The sequence below is a fragment of the Penicillium vulpinum genome (assembly GCF_028829585.1).
Source record: "Penicillium vulpinum strain IBT 29486 chromosome Unknown utg000001l_segment0_segment0, whole genome shotgun sequence".
Lineage (NCBI taxonomy): Eukaryota > Fungi > Ascomycota > Eurotiomycetes > Eurotiales > Aspergillaceae > Penicillium > Penicillium vulpinum.
This window is the reverse complement of record NW_026643241.1, coordinates 3,483,321-3,498,067: the sequence shown is the minus strand read 5'-3', so window position 1 is coordinate 3,498,067 and position 14,747 is coordinate 3,483,321. Positions and strand designations below refer to the sequence as shown.

At 49.3% G+C, this 14,747-nt stretch overlaps 7 protein-coding genes across 7 annotated transcripts; 5 read left to right on the top strand and 2 right to left on the bottom strand.

The window, feature by feature from the left end:
• Nucleotides 1-1,195: 1,195 nt before the first annotated feature.
• On the top strand, nucleotides 1,196-2,804 carry N7479_001264 (MFS transporter; the record flags this gene model as incomplete). The annotated part of the gene is made up of 4 exons (XM_057248961.1): nucleotides 1,196-1,405; nucleotides 1,540-1,941; nucleotides 2,010-2,372; nucleotides 2,433-2,804. The coding sequence occupies 4 exons, from the start codon at nucleotides 1,196-1,198 to the stop codon at nucleotides 2,802-2,804; spliced, it is 1,347 nt and encodes a 448-aa protein (XP_057113393.1).
• Nucleotides 2,805-3,412: 608 nt separating this feature from the next.
• N7479_001263 (uncharacterized protein) lies at nucleotides 3,413-4,348 on the top strand (the record flags this gene model as incomplete). The annotated part of the gene is made up of 4 exons (XM_057248960.1): nucleotides 3,413-3,628; nucleotides 3,688-3,752; nucleotides 3,810-3,846; nucleotides 3,974-4,348. The coding sequence occupies 4 exons, from the start codon at nucleotides 3,413-3,415 to the stop codon at nucleotides 4,346-4,348; spliced, it is 693 nt and encodes a 230-aa protein (XP_057113392.1).
• Nucleotides 4,349-4,610: 262 nt separating this feature from the next.
• Nucleotides 4,611-6,047, bottom strand: N7479_001262 (tetratricopeptide repeat protein; the record flags this gene model as incomplete). Its single annotated transcript, XM_057248959.1, has 6 exons — nucleotides 4,611-4,641; nucleotides 4,693-4,757; nucleotides 4,818-5,124; nucleotides 5,178-5,271; nucleotides 5,331-5,370; nucleotides 5,445-6,047. The coding sequence occupies 6 exons, from the start codon at nucleotides 6,045-6,047 to the stop codon at nucleotides 4,611-4,613; spliced, it is 1,140 nt and encodes a 379-aa protein (XP_057113391.1).
• Nucleotides 6,048-6,831: 784 nt separating this feature from the next.
• On the bottom strand, nucleotides 6,832-7,742 carry atp4 (F1F0 ATP synthase subunit 4; the record flags this gene model as incomplete). Its single annotated transcript, XM_057248958.1, has 4 exons — nucleotides 6,832-6,857; nucleotides 6,910-7,132; nucleotides 7,192-7,646; nucleotides 7,712-7,742. The coding sequence occupies 4 exons, from the start codon at nucleotides 7,740-7,742 to the stop codon at nucleotides 6,832-6,834; spliced, it is 735 nt and encodes a 244-aa protein (XP_057113390.1).
• Nucleotides 7,743-7,947: 205 nt separating this feature from the next.
• Nucleotides 7,948-9,695, top strand: noc4 (ribosome biosynthesis protein NOC4; the record flags this gene model as incomplete). The annotated part of the gene is made up of 3 exons (XM_057248957.1): nucleotides 7,948-8,352; nucleotides 8,403-8,614; nucleotides 8,663-9,695. 3 exons carry the CDS (start codon nucleotides 7,948-7,950, stop codon nucleotides 9,693-9,695), a joined length of 1,650 nt encoding a protein of 549 aa, XP_057113389.1.
• A 1,307-nt stretch (nucleotides 9,696-11,002) lies between these two features.
• On the top strand, nucleotides 11,003-11,879 carry N7479_001259 (GPI anchored serine-threonine rich family protein; the record flags this gene model as incomplete). Its single annotated transcript, XM_057248956.1, has 2 exons — nucleotides 11,003-11,152; nucleotides 11,205-11,879. The coding sequence occupies 2 exons, from the start codon at nucleotides 11,003-11,005 to the stop codon at nucleotides 11,877-11,879; spliced, it is 825 nt and encodes a 274-aa protein (XP_057113388.1).
• Nucleotides 11,880-12,510: 631 nt separating this feature from the next.
• On the top strand, nucleotides 12,511-13,606 carry N7479_001258 (uncharacterized protein; the record flags this gene model as incomplete). The annotated part of the gene is made up of 2 exons (XM_057248955.1): nucleotides 12,511-12,694; nucleotides 12,753-13,606. 2 exons carry the CDS (start codon nucleotides 12,511-12,513, stop codon nucleotides 13,604-13,606), a joined length of 1,038 nt encoding a protein of 345 aa, XP_057113387.1.
• Between the last annotated feature and the right edge of the window lie 1,141 nt (nucleotides 13,607-14,747).

The following is a 14,747-nucleotide window of genomic DNA, read 5'->3' as shown; positions in this document are numbered from 1 at the left end:
ACGGGAAACAGCATTCAGCTTGACTTTTTCTTCACTGCTCGAGGAACAGAATTGCAGCGCAAACCAGTAGGGATGCTCAGGGCGGAGTTTGTGATTGATTTAAAAGCGATTGGATGCCAACGCTGATGTCAATGACCAAGGTGGATTTTCTTTGGGCTGGTCTAGGGAAGGTAGATCAGGGAAGAAAGTCTCTCTGTATGATGCCGAGGAAAGGATAGCTACCTAGGTAGATGGAAGAGATGAGGGGAAAGGAGCAAATCCATTTCCAAAAAGACTTCATCACGCAGAGAATGCTCAGCAATTTTCTCCCAAATGGGGTGAGTCACGTATCCGCCTCCTCTCTTTGTCTTGCGCGCTTTAATAGTAGATGAGCAGGAATGAGATAGGGCTGCAGTTCATATTTTTGAAAGATTTCAAATCCTCAAGCTTGCGATTCAGAGGTGCGGGAATGACTTGCTCGGCTCTAATCCTGGAACTAAAGAGCTCAGTGCCAATGATTGGTATTTGAGTAGACTCTCATGTGTGCATGCTTTTCAGGAATTCCAGCAATATGACAGTCAAACCTAGCGATATAACCGCCCAATGCCCTTGTTAAGCTCCTCTTGAGTGAATTGGGAGGGCATTGGCTGACCGTTCTCGGAGAATTGAGGAATTGTGGTTGGGGGTGTCGGGGAGTGAGATAAATCTGAGGGGATTTAACGCCATTTTGATAAAACTGGACAATGAAGTTCGGGAATTGGAGGCCGAACTCATGGGGGCACGCTATCCCCAATCAGGTACAGTGCCCGCCATGTGAACCTTAGAATCCACTTCTCCAAGACTCCAAGTCACCTGGTCACTTTCAGGAAATCACTTCTGTGGACTTCTGTGGACTTATGTTTCAATGTCCAATTTTGGGTATGATATGCACTTTATTCTCTACTGGACTAATAACTCTTATGTATTGGTACATTAGTTGCATTATGATTTCAACACAAAAAGAAATATGCAAGGATTGCTGGCCGACCTTCCTATTTGGGAGAGTACCCCCGCTCCGTTGCTGATTGGGAAACTTGCTCAGCTAACATTGAAGGGTTCGAAAAACCAGACATAAAGTTATTTTTGGATACTATAAAGCTCTTTGATCTACTGCTCCATTCTGTATTTTCATTTATTTTTTCTAGTTGAGGTTCACAGTCGATTTAACAGCAGAGCCATGTCCATTGGAGTGCAAGATAGAGATAGTCCCCAGACCGCGATTGATGAAAACCAACCCCTCCTCCAACATGAAAACCAGCCCTCATCGTCTGAGTCGTCTTACCAACTCACCGAGGAAAAATGGAACTACCCGCGATCAAACATTTCAAAGACACTGGCAACATTCTGGAGCTTCCTAATAATGGGAGCAAATGACTCCGCATTCGGTGTAAGATCCCAAGATATACAATATATCCATAGCAGTTGGAATCTTATACTAACCGAACACCGTCATCCAGCCACTCATTCCATATGTACATCAACCCCACCAAATCTCAAATCCCCCTTCTAACACATTCCTAGCTCGAAAAATACTACACCCTCTCACATACAAGCGTCTCCCTCGTCTTCCTCGCTCCAGTCATCGGCTATATCGGCGCCGCCGTCCTGAACGAGCGAGTGCACTGTGCCGTAGGCCGACGAGGTGTAGCCTTCATTTCATCTTCCTGCCATGTGATAGCTTACATCTTGAACTCTGTACATCCGCCATACCCCATCCTCGTTGTGTCATTCACATTCGCAGGTCTGGGAAATGGCCTTTCAGACTCCGGATGGAATGCCTGGATTGGAAACCTCGATAATGCGAATCAATTACTCGGTCTGCTTCATGGGTTCTACGGCGTAGGTGCTGTCATCAGCCCTCTCATTGCATCGTTTCTTGTTGCGGATGCTGGCTTGCCGTGGTACTACTTTTATTACATTATGGTACGTGGGATCTTTCACCCACTAAATCTTCTGGTAGGGACCAGGATCATAGTGGCTGATTTCTCTAGGCTGGAGGAGCTGCAATCGAGTTTGCTGTCTGCGTTTCGAGTTTCTGGGATTCTACAGGAGAGTCGTTCCAACTCGCTAAGAAACAGCATCCCGGCGATACATCCGAGAAAGCGGGTTTGTGGAGTGTTCTATCTACGATGCCCTCTGCGCGGGTTACTTGGACCTGCTCAATCTTCTTACTTGGATACGTTGGCGTCGAAGTCGCGCTAGGAGGATGGATCGTGACATTCATGAAAGAAGTACGACATGCCGCACCATTTGCTAGCAGCATGACGTCTACAGGGTTCTGGCTCGGGATAACTCTTGGACGGTTTATGCTTGGATTCGTGACTCCTTTAATGGGCGAGAAGCTTGCCATATCGGTAGGCTCTCCTAGCACATCTTGTGCATTTAAATCATACCGGAAGCTCACCGTTCAATAGGTCTATATCTCGCTCGAGATAGTTTGTTGCACCATCTTATACCTGGTTCCGAACTTCTGGGCTGGCGCGATCGCGGTATCACTGCAGGGATTCTTTTTGGGTCCGTTGTTCCCGGCGGTTATCGTTGTTACTACGAAGCTTTTGCCAAAGCACTTGCATGTCAGCGCCATTGGGTTTGCAGCAGCCTTTGGAGGTGGTGGCGCGGCTGTTCTTCCGTTTGTTGTTGGAGTACTTGCGCAGGCTAGAGGTGTTCAGGTTTTGATGCCGTTTATCATAGCACTTTCGGGGGCGATGTTGCTTCTTTGGAATTTCCTTCCAAGGATGCCTAAAAACACCAGGGCATCGGCTAACAATAATAGTGGGGCTTGTTAGGTATGATATGGCTTATGAGATGTCAGGAACTGCAAGTCCAGGATGATGGGAATAGTGGGATCAAATCTGATGTGAACGATGCTAGTATATGATTGTGCAGAGGCCATCCCAAGCTGTAAATACTGCACGTCAGCCCGATAAAGGGATTCCAAGTAGCATAGTCCCACAATGTAGACAACATACAAACCACAAGATCAGTCCGCCGCTCATACAGGTCAAAGGGCTGGGCTGAGAGGAAGAAGAAAAAAAAAAAGGTTGAGGGGGGTTCTCTATATCTCTTCATATCCAGGGTCCACGATGAGATCATACCCCGAGTCGTGTATTCAGGTCAACGCACAGCCCACCGTGGAGCTACGTATTGAACCTGTTGTTGCCTGCGACAGTCAGCGTCTGTAACCAATTCAAACCTGTATATCAACAACAAATCAAAACCTAGGCAAAGCCACAACCATCGGCATCGAATATCCCAGCCTCATAGCCCGCAACCCAGAACCCAACTTCCTCTAGATCCCGCCGACCTTCATTCAAAATATTCCACCCGGGCTTGATAGGCTTCTTCAACGAGAGCAACGGCTGGAATCAATCAGGTCACCGATCTCTGCAAGACAATGAAAACAGGCGGTTTCACAGCGCTCGGGCTGACACCGAGTCGCGAGGACCCTAAGATATCGATTTGGGAGACCCGAGCCTCTGAGGGCAAAGATGGCAAGCACGTCCAACAATCGGGTGGAGTGTTGGCTGCGGCTGCGGCCGCTCTACCGATCGATAGGAAAGTTGAAGGCAAGTGCGAGTCCAGCGCTTCAGGAAGGCGGGTCTTGTCACGGGTAGTCTAGCTAGGCGGGAGAAGATCCCGGCTCCGTTTGGCAAGCCTGTTGCGAAATAGACATCGGAGAATGCTAAGGCACTTCTTGCGTCAGACCTTGCGACGGATACTGAAAAGAATGGGCTGTGAATTATCCCATTTGTTTGGGTTACCAATGAGTATGCTATTCATATGACCAATAGCAACGACAAGGAGGTTAATGCTGGCTTGTATATTGCGGTAACTAGTGTTAGGAAAGCTGGCGGTGAGGGTAGGACATTTAAAAGTTGAAGAATGGGGGTTGAACGATGTATCAGGATCAAGGGGCGATGATCATTTTTGGATCAGATCCTGTTTTGATTTTCAGTGCTATCTCCAGGACGATGAGGGACTGGTCGTCTCATTCAGCGGATCACATCATAAGCCGCGTATGTTCCAGAGATTCCGCAGCAAGGTGGGTTTTATCCAGCGGTTGAGCTATGCCATTGTGTTACTTCCAGTTCACCAACCGGGTTGGCCTCTGAAACAATCCACTGCCAACAATTCCTTGCATGGAGGTGATGAGCTCATCGATGAGTTATATTTCGAAGTTGAGAGGATTGTTGTGAGCAATGGTGATATCGAGCAAGGAGAGAAGACTGAGAAGAAGGAAGAGAAGGTATGGGTGGAATTAGAGGCGAAAAAGATCGAGATCATGAGGAATACTATGACCCGTGAACTTGTGCCACATTTATTGAGTTAGCCTGAGATGTACATTTAATATTACATACTGAAGAGAAGGTGAGCCCGGAGAAACCTTGGAAAGGCATACTGGGAATTGGTTATGAAGAGTTGTCATCTAGAATATATATATAGTCGTCATGATCTGATGCTCAAATTAGACATCATGAATGTTTGACATTACACGTAGGAAAAGTTAAGATACATCGAGCAGTGAGACCGTGGAATACATCAATCGTAGAATAGAGGTAATAATTACCTACTACCTTTGTTGGAGAAACACATTACTTTGGGTTGTACTTGTCTTTCCAGATCCTATAGTATCCGTTAGTTTCCAACTCCAAATCCTCAGTCATTTCAACATACCATGAATTCCCAATGGTAGGGCACCCATTCTCCTCGGCAAGTCTGTAATACTTGGCCGCTTTGAACTATAGCAACACCGAGTCAGATAGGCACAGAATATATATCCAAGCGGAGATCGCACGAACCTTGTCTTTTTTACCCCCAAATCCCTCCAGGTAACACCAGCCCACTTCATTCATAGCATCAGTATCACCCAAGTTCGCAGCAGTTTCATAATACTGTCGAGCAGCAGCAGGATCCTTTGCTACACCCCACCCATTGCGGAAGCAATTCGCCAGCTCGAACATGGCCAAAACGAGCTCTCCTTTTGCAGATCCCCCTTTTTTAACCCCGGCACGGAGGGCCTCAGCCTCAACTGCGGCTGAGTTGGATGCTGCGGCGGAGAGATAGGTTACGGCACGTGCGGGATCTACAGGACATCCCCATCCGTGTCTAGACATTTATTAGCATCCATAAATTTGAGAAATAGCTAGGCATGCTATTACCGTAGTGCAAGGCCATAAAGAACCTGACTCAGAGGATTATTCGCGCCATTTGGATCAGCAAGCTGTCCGAACATGTGAGTTGATCGCTCGAGATCTATGTCCAATGTCAATCAACATATATTTCCAGCTAGACATAAAAGAAACAAAACTCACCACCAGATTCATGCAGTCGAATCGCCTCTTGAATATTGATCTATAAACTGTCAGTTCCACATTCCAACCGCCAACACGACCACCACGCAAAATATATAAGCAGTAAACACTTACATCTTCGTTCCGATCCAGACCAATCCGACTCTGGCCCGAGCTCTTCGGTCTAACCTGCTCCGGAACTCCAAGTCCTAAACCTAGCGACGCCTCCCCCTCACCCTGCTGCCCCGGCAAGGACGAGCCGGAGTGCGCGAAGTACGGATTCCGCTGCACAAGCACAGTAGCCCTGTTCTCCCACAACGCCTCACGCTCCTGCTTACTCGCGCTACGATCATCGTCGATCTGCGGCAGATCCGCGGGGATGTTAGCGGAGGAGTCGCGCGAGTTACTGCGACTGCGGTGGTCGAGGTGGAGGAGGTTTGAGAGGCGGTGCTCGCGATGCGGTGGGGATTGCGAGGATGCAGAGGTAGGTCTGGGAGAGCGGTTGAAGAACTGGAAGCTTCGCCGTGGAGACGTGGGCTCGTCTTGAGTTGGTGATGATAGGTATTGGGGTTGGGGTTGGTTGGTTGGAATAGATAGCGGGGTAATTATCTCCTCGGTGTGCGTGTCTGAGCGGATGAGCTTGAACTCGGGTGCTTGGGGTGTTGTTGGTACATTTTGGGGTGTTTGAGTGGTGCTGAGGTCTTCGCTTTTGTGGAGGATGTTGCGTAGTGAGGGCATGATGCGCATCTACTTATCCGGATGGCAGCGGGGAGTGGATCTGGGGCTTTTTGTGCGTGTTTGTGTGATACTCGGGCTTCTAGGTGTGAGAGAGGTACAGTCAGGAATACTTGTAGGGCTGAGGACGAATATGAGACTTGAAAAATAACCCATTGTGACAATGATAGACAGTGGCTGTGTAAGGCGGCTTATAACGGGCTGATGATTGGAGTCGGGAGAGTCTTGGCCAGCGGCTAATAGGCCGCACACAATTGAATATTAGATTGGACTTGAAATACTTGGATATCCTAGCCCTGGAGGGATGTATACAACGACATGGAATTCCCCAGATGAGACCTTAGTATAGATCTCTTATCGCATTCTCCACGGGCCCCCGGGGGGGGGGGGGGGGGGGGGGGGCCTGCATTAGACCCTGCATGTCATAGGGCGCCTCAGCTGCCACATGGACTCAGCCTTTATCTCGGGGAATACAATGTTTACCTCAGTATTACATAGATCTAGAGTCGTACCAGTCACGTACATTCAAAGGGAACTCTTGAGGATCTCTTTGTATCATATTCTGGTCAAAGTGTTCTACGATGGAACTGGCCCGAAGAGATTCATGTGCCAGACATGAGCCGGGCGGTATTTCCAATCCCAACTCGCTTGATAACATGTCTTGAAACCATGCCTGTCTGATTATAGAGTAAGAATCAAAATGGTATTGCAAGGTCTAACTCGGCAGATGCAAATAGCCCTTATAGTTTTGTACACAATGCCGAATGCAGTGAGCTACTGAGCCCATTTACAGGGCCTTGGACGCCATGATGCCTGGGAATCGTTAGCAGTCTGCCGTGTAAATGTCAGTTGGTGGATAACTTACGCTCAACATCAGCAACGCTCTGCTGGAGGATCTGCTGAAGAACCTTGGGGCTCTCAAGCTCCTTCTGGATCTTGGCAATGACGGACTCGGCAAGCTCACGCTGCTGGCGCTGCTTGACCTGGTTCTCGTAACGCACCCACGAGTCGAGGACCTGCTTGGCCTCGGCAGCGAGGGCAGTGCGCTGCTGGAGCTCGTAGACCTTAGACTCGAGTTCGGCGGTTTCCTGAAACGGACTGTCAACGACCGACCCAAGTATCAACGCGTGCGACCGAGTATTCCTACCTTGGAAACAGCGAAGAGCTGCTTGGTAACCTCAACGACTCCAGACATCTGGGAAACGTTGTCAATACGCTGCTTGACAGCGTTGGTGTGGTCGGCACGGGCAGCGTTCAGGATGTCCTTGTGCTTCTGGACCTGACCCTCGGCCCACTCGCGGTAGGCGGGACCACCGTACTTGCCAACAGCGGTGAAGACAGACAGCAGACAGAAAGCAGCGACAGTCTCCTCGTTCATGACGTACAGCTCGTTGCTGATGGCGGCGATGGACAGACCGGCGACGGCGGACAGAGTAGCGGTCTTGGTGACCAGGGAGTTGCCGGGGATGGCGTTCAGGATAGACTGCGCCTTCTTGGCGGGCTCCTCAGCGGGAACGTTTGAGGCCTGACGAGAGGAGGTCAGGTTGGCAGTGACGGCAGGGACACCACGGGCGGGAAGAGCCGGCCGAAGTCGGGATGCGCCTAGGGTGAGTTAGTAACTAAAGGTATCGAGTCGATCAGACGGTCGCGGATCGTAAAAAGCATACCAATGGCGCTCTTGGCGAGACGTGAAGCCATTGTTGCAGATGGAAGAATCTTGGTCAATGGGGTGGGTGAACGGAATTGAGGAGACTTGAGGTTCGGGATGGCTAGGAGGTGAAGACGCTAGCCATTTCGGGCGGTGGTTCCGTTCCTCGGAAAAACCAGCTTCCGAGATGGTCCAAACGATAAAAAAAAGTTGCAGATAACCCGTTCACGGTACACTACAAGACATCTGCCCAGGATGCCCACAGCTGTTACGGATTCGAGCTCGAAGAAGCGCAAGAGCGGCAAGAATGCCAGCGGCCCATCCTCCAAGCGCCGCGCTGTTGCCGAGGACAATCTCGCCGAGAAACTGTCGACTATTCAAGAACTAGAGAATCAAATTGCGGAGTCGCGAAAGGGCTATAACAATATTGCGACCCTATTGTCCATGCTCAATGTCGAGAAGTCGGCCAAAACCCCCGAGATGGCTGTAGCTGTCTCTCTCTGCCGTGTGTTCAGCCGATTGATCGCCGGAGGAAATTTGACCGAGTCAAGCCGCGCCGCGGAGAATGAGAAAATCGTTGTGGCATGGTTGAAAGAGCGTTGCCTTGACTATCAGAATGCTCTTGTGGCTATCATGCGTGAAGCAGATGCTTCCTGTCAGGTATGTGTGATCTTGATCTGCCGGGGGTTACTATTGCTGACGATCTCTAGATTGCTGCTCTGACGCTGAGCATGCGCATTCTCAAGGAACGTCTCGCCCATATTCCGGGTTCCGAGAATAATCTTTGGTCGACGGGTCTCTTCAAAGATATCTTTGCAGCAGTCGTCGAAGCGAACAACGGCCAGGATCTACAGTCAGAAGCTATTACCAAGTTCGTGAAGGAGTATGAAGATGTGAGATATTACACTTTCGCACAGATGAGGTATGTATATCTTTCCCGCCATCTGGTTTCGTGGCTAACTCATAGCAGTGATTATGCCTCTACGAAACGATCCCCCGAAGTCCTCGAAACTCTGATTAAAATCCTTCAGACCTGCGATGAGGTACCTGGACCGGAACACAAGTTCGAAAAGTTCTACGCGAAACGAGACACCAAGAACAAGCGCTTAGTTTCAGTCAATTCCCACAAAAAGCAGGCACAGGAGGCGTGGTTGGCCATTCTACGAAACAATCTCGAGCAATCGCAGCGGAAAACCCTGTTGCGTATGATGGTGCACAACATTGAACCGTGGTTCAACCAACCAGAACTACTGATGGACTTCTTGACGGACTCATACAATGTCGGTGGTGCGACATCTCTCCTCGCATTGTCTGGTCTCTTCTACCTGATCCAGGAAAAGAACCTGGACTACCCTCAATTCTACACCAAGCTGTATTCTCTGTTGGATGCCGAGCTGCTGCACTCGAAGCACCGATCAAGATTCTTCCGACTGCTGAACACATTCTTGTCCTCAACCCATCTTCCGTCCACAATGGTGGCCAGCTTCATCAAGCGTCTGGCTCGTCTTGCACTAAACGCCCCTCCATCCGCCATTGTGGTGATCGTTCCGTTCATGTATAACTTTTTCAAGAGCCACCCCACGACTACATTCATGATGCACCGATCTATTCAGGATAAAGACCTCCTCGCCCAAGTGGAAAAAGAAGGCATGGACGATCCTTTCGATCCAAACGAGACTGACCCCAACATGACCAATGCCATTGAGAGCAGTATTTGGGAGATCGAGACTCTTCAGTCTCACTTCCATCCTAATGTTGCGTCCATTGCCAAGATCATCTCGGAGCAGTTCACCAAACAAGCGTACAGTCTGGAAGATTTCCTTGATCACACGTATGCGGGCATGGTAACTGCAGACCTTGGAGTAGAAGAGAGAAATCTCAAGAAAATTCCTGTCGTCGAGTACCGGATTCCCAAGCGGATCTTCACAGATCGTCTGCTAGAGGAGGATGGCGGCGTGGACTCTGGTCCGGGAAGTTTCATGCGGGAGTTGTGGGAGTTCTGAGGGTTCATATATCAGCGTATACCAATTCAATTTGTTCGACAACGAAGTCTCCTCGGGCGTTGAGACGATGCGATGTATAGTTGTAGTTCTCTGCATGGAAGAGAAGGGACCATCTACCAACAGATTCCTTACTACAGGTCTAACCCTAAAACTTCCAACGCTGAAAGTAAACATTAGATATCGGCATCGGAGGAGTGGCCATAAGACGAACTCACTGTCAGGTCAAAGAAATCTACAACGTACTCGGCATTTCTTAGGGCTCATTCCTATTTCGATCACCATGGGTGAAGCTAGAGTAGCACTATGACCCATCTACCTAGCCACTACTAATCACGTTGTATGGATCGACCTCGGAGATACTATGTAGGTACTCTTTTGTCCCGCAGCAGTCGGGCATGTGGCTTCTTCGAGCCTACTCAAATCATTATTTTGCTATTGCTGATATTAATTTATATTCATGTAAGCTTATGATCTAGAATTCAGCATATTGATACGGCCAGATCATTGAGTCGGAAGGCCGGAGTAATATTCGGTATTCCTCGCTTCATATGGATGGCGATCGACCTCAACCTGCAGATCACACCAATCAAACTGCGAGCAACCTTTGGTATGGGATCGATCGTAGAATAGAAGAAGGCCCGAGAAATGCTTTATGGACTGCAAGAGATGATCTTGGTGTTTACCACAGCCCTATAGATTGATTGATCCCCACCACAACAATCCGGGAAGGGATGACATTCTAGCATGTGCCGACGAGTCGTGTTGCTCAGCCACTCCACTTCATGCATATCATCAATGAGTATGAGCCCTCTCCTGTATTACCGAACAATTCTTGTTCGCTGTCAGCCGCCATTGGAAAAGTGAAGCATTGCCGCAGCAAACCAATATGTACCACAAGAGACACTGAACTACATTATAACCTCTCACACTCTTACCATTGAAACAGAGAAAGTTCTCCGAGGCAAAGCGGGCTAGCTTTGGCTCAAGAATTCACAATGCTCGCCCGCAGGAATTTTCCATTGCCTTTTCGGGTAACATGTTGATGCTTCACCATTACGGCTATCGGAATGCAACATTCTCCCCAAACGCCCCTGGGTCTCATCGTTAGAATGCCAACAAGCAATTCCAACCTGATTTCTGTGGGTCTGGAAGAGATCCAGGCACTTGTTTCCGCAAGTTAAGAATCACGATGCGCCACCAAAGTTCTTGAAACTGTCTCACGTTCTCCATCACGAGCTGTTGTACGCAATCCTTCTGCTATAACCACACTTTCTTTGAAACCCAGCTATCAATCGCCTCTCTCCACAATGTACTTCTCCAAGAGTATTGCCCTGACGGCTTCATTTGTGACCCTCGCCCTCGCCGGCGACCCTCTGGCGTTCACTTCCTGGCCCAAGGAACCTCTCGAAGCTGGCAAGCCCGTCACCCTCACATGGATTGGTGCTGCTCCTGACCAGGTAATACCCATCTTACTTGGTTTTAATTCATAACAAAACTGAACCCGTTTAGCCCGTGACAATCCTCCTCCGTCAAGGCTCCTCAGGCGACCTGCAGGACGTCAAACCCATCACTACCGAGGGCAGGAACGGCACCTTCACCTGGACACCTGACAACGACGTGAAGGAGAACAACACCTATGCATTCCAGATTAGACAGAAAGATCGGATGAACTATACCGCTCTGTTGAGATCGGCCAGCAAGCCCGTCGCTCATGTTGAGCAAGCTCAGGATGGCACTGAAGGCAAGGTGCCGACTACATCTTGGAAGGACACTACCCCCGAGACCTGGGCTGCTGCTCCTACTACTACTGCTCCTGCCGCTGCCGCTGCCGATCCTCCCACTGGTCCTGCTGACGCTGCTGCCAACCCGCACCCTCAGACAACTGAGGGTAACGCCTTCGCAGACCAAGGATCTCATCCCACAACGACCAGCACGACCAGCTCTAGCAGCCCTAGCAGCACTACCAGCAAGGCCCTAATTGCCTCTTCTGCCGCCCCATCTGGCAGCCCTTCTGCCCCGCCTTCTGCCAGCTCACCTCCTAGTACTGTGGCTACCAGCACTAAGGATGCCGGCTCCAAGACAGCATCCTCCACCGGAGCCGTGCAGACTGGCGCTGCTTCTATCCAGCAGTCTTCCGTGCAATTTGTTATGGGCATTGCCGGTCTGTTGGCATACCTTGTCTAGTTCGGTTATTTACTATGGCTCTGGTATCGTTATTGGACTTGCTGTTTGGTGGAAATCACCCCAGTCACTCGTTACACAAAACTGGTATACCTTCTTGTATATAGAGTACCCCTGAAAATCGTCAATGACCAGGAGGCCCGCGGTGTTGAAGAAGTGATAAATCACTTTAGGAATAATAAAATCACTCAGATGCAATGAAAAAGGTCCGAAACAAAACAAAAAAGAAACAAACAACATCAGACTGTAGTCCTAGCACCCCTGCCGCTAGCGCCGTGGCGTTCCTGACAGACGGGACGCGGAGTTGGAACACAAAGAACGATCGATCGACTGATCTTCTGCTTCCACCTTTCTTACCGCCACTTCATTGTGTTGGAATATTCTGCAGCTTGGATCAGGCTAGTTTGTTTTAGTGATATTTGATGATCCCTATCTCATGAGACAGTGCCCTCATTGATCATAGGCCTCCCTTGCGATGTCTAGATGAATAAGCAAAATCCTAAGACAACGACCTCACTTCTAGCTCAATTAGCTTCTAATACCGGTATGAGCCTTTCCCTTCACAGGCCTACTGGTTTTTTGCTCCCATATTGCTCTCCCATCTGGTTCCTCATGACAGGCGCGGGCAGTCACCATGGGGGGCTTCAAACGGGTCATGAAGCGTCTCAGCCCTAGCAAAAATCTCATACCGATTGCTGCTGACCCCCCTATCCGTGCAGGAGCGCCACAAGTCAATCTCCCGCATGTGGACACGCAATTGAACATGCACCAGCATAACGGATTCCCCGAAAACGAATCAGCCACCGAAGGCCAGAATGGTTGGTGATCCCCATCCCACTCCCTCTGCCTCACAAGCTTACAGTGCCCACAATCCAGGCGACTACAACCAGACCTCCTTGTCTTCCTCAAACCCTCTGATACCTTCCGCGAACCCCGCCGACACGAGCAATGGCGATGCCCACACATCAGAATGGTCAGCGGTTGGCCATGCAGCAACAGGGAAATCAGGACGCGTTATCCACAATCTCCAAGAGGAAATAGCACGTCTAACACGCGAATGCTCGCTCTACAAGTCCCGCGCGGAAGAATACCAAAGAACAAACGAGGCCTATAAGATCCAACAACAAAACATGAATGAGCGCCTACGGAACCTTGAGCAAGTCAACGAAACCAACCTCAATTCAATTGCACGGAAAGACCGGAAGCTGGAGGAACTAAGAACGGAACTCCAACACGAGCGCAGCAAGCGGCAGGACGCGGAAATGGATGTAAATCAGACCAACCAGATGATGCGCGAGGAGCGCGAGAACCAAAATCGCGAACAAGCCCGGTTACTAGAGATCGCCAAACACCACGAGACACAGTACGAGGTGCTATCCAGCGCAACAAAACGCGAGAAGGCGGAGTTTGGAAAACGCATCAATGCCATATGGGCCGAGTTCACGACTATCGCCAACGCCCAGAAAACACATATACACTCCACCGAGCGGCTGGAGGTTCTCGCGGATCAGAAGAATAGGGAATTCGACTCCCTCAAGGAATCTTATGAGAAGCTGCTCGCCCAGCACTCCGCGTATAAGGAATTGAAGGATAACGACTTCCGTGACACGATTGAATCGGCCAGATCCAACAATGATAATATTGCAGGGGTTCTTGCTCAGCTGAGAGAGACCGAGACAGAAATGAAGTGGGCGATCCGGCTCAATGAAAGCCGACAAAGCAATGCTTAATTTGAGCTTTGTCTTCGTTCATCGTCAGCTCTTATTTGATTCGACGTCCAACTTTAACCATACGAATTGTCTATTACCATCTCCCTCCCCTTCTCTCTGCTATCTGCCCGGATCCCTCAATACCGCCAAATCTGACGCCAGACCGCCCTCCAAGTCCCCTTTCCACTCAATCCCTTGTCCTGACAACCCACACCCTCACCTACCACTCCTGTTCATTTCTCATAGATCATTCTTGGCCGGTGCATGGCGTTTCGTTTCCCTTTGCAGCAGATACCCGTGGCAGAGTTTAGTTCGGCCGTGTACCATTCGGTTTTTGTATTCCTTTTTCTATTTTTACTTTCACCTGCATTTACATTTTCATTTCCATTCGATTAACTCCGTGCATCACCTCCTATCCATGTTCTACTGTTGCCCCTGTTAGATATGACGTTTGACGACCTGCATATTTTTACCCGGATATGATTACACCGTGATGAACAGGATGGCAAGTTTTGTTTTTTTGGCCTGTGTTCAAAATACCATTCAAGAGTGGCTACATATTTGCTTTCTGCCTAGATGCCATGGGCCTGTTATTATGCTCAACTCGGAAATTTATACTCTTTTGATTTTTGATTATTTCTTTCTATCTGCTCTTTGTATCTTCCATCGATTGCTGTAATTAGTCCGATCATTCTAGATATGAGATAGCATCGCGTGCTCACATCCCATTGCTTGCCACTGACTCCAAAACTCATAGACGCACGCACTGGGGTGTTCCTTCCCTTCGTGAAAGTGAATATCTCCATTGCCATTATAGGAATCTTGGAATAGCTTCACCTCTTCCTCCCTTTTCCTCTCTCTTCCTTCATCTCTTCCTCGCCCCTCATCCTTCATCTTCATCTTCATCCTCATCTCATGTGCACTGTCAACTACGTTGTGCTCTATCGAATCGATTGCCTAGGTGCTGTTCACCCAGTGCTTCTGCGATCGATTTGTCTTCACCCGCCTCCTACTTAATCGATTGCCTCCTTCCGGGCCCAATCAACCTTCCTCTTGCTGAATTGCTTCTTTCATTCATGTTTCAACCCAATACACTTCTACAAAGTGATTGAAGGCCTAAAACATTCCGTCATCAATTCGCATCCATCCAACTGACGCGCGA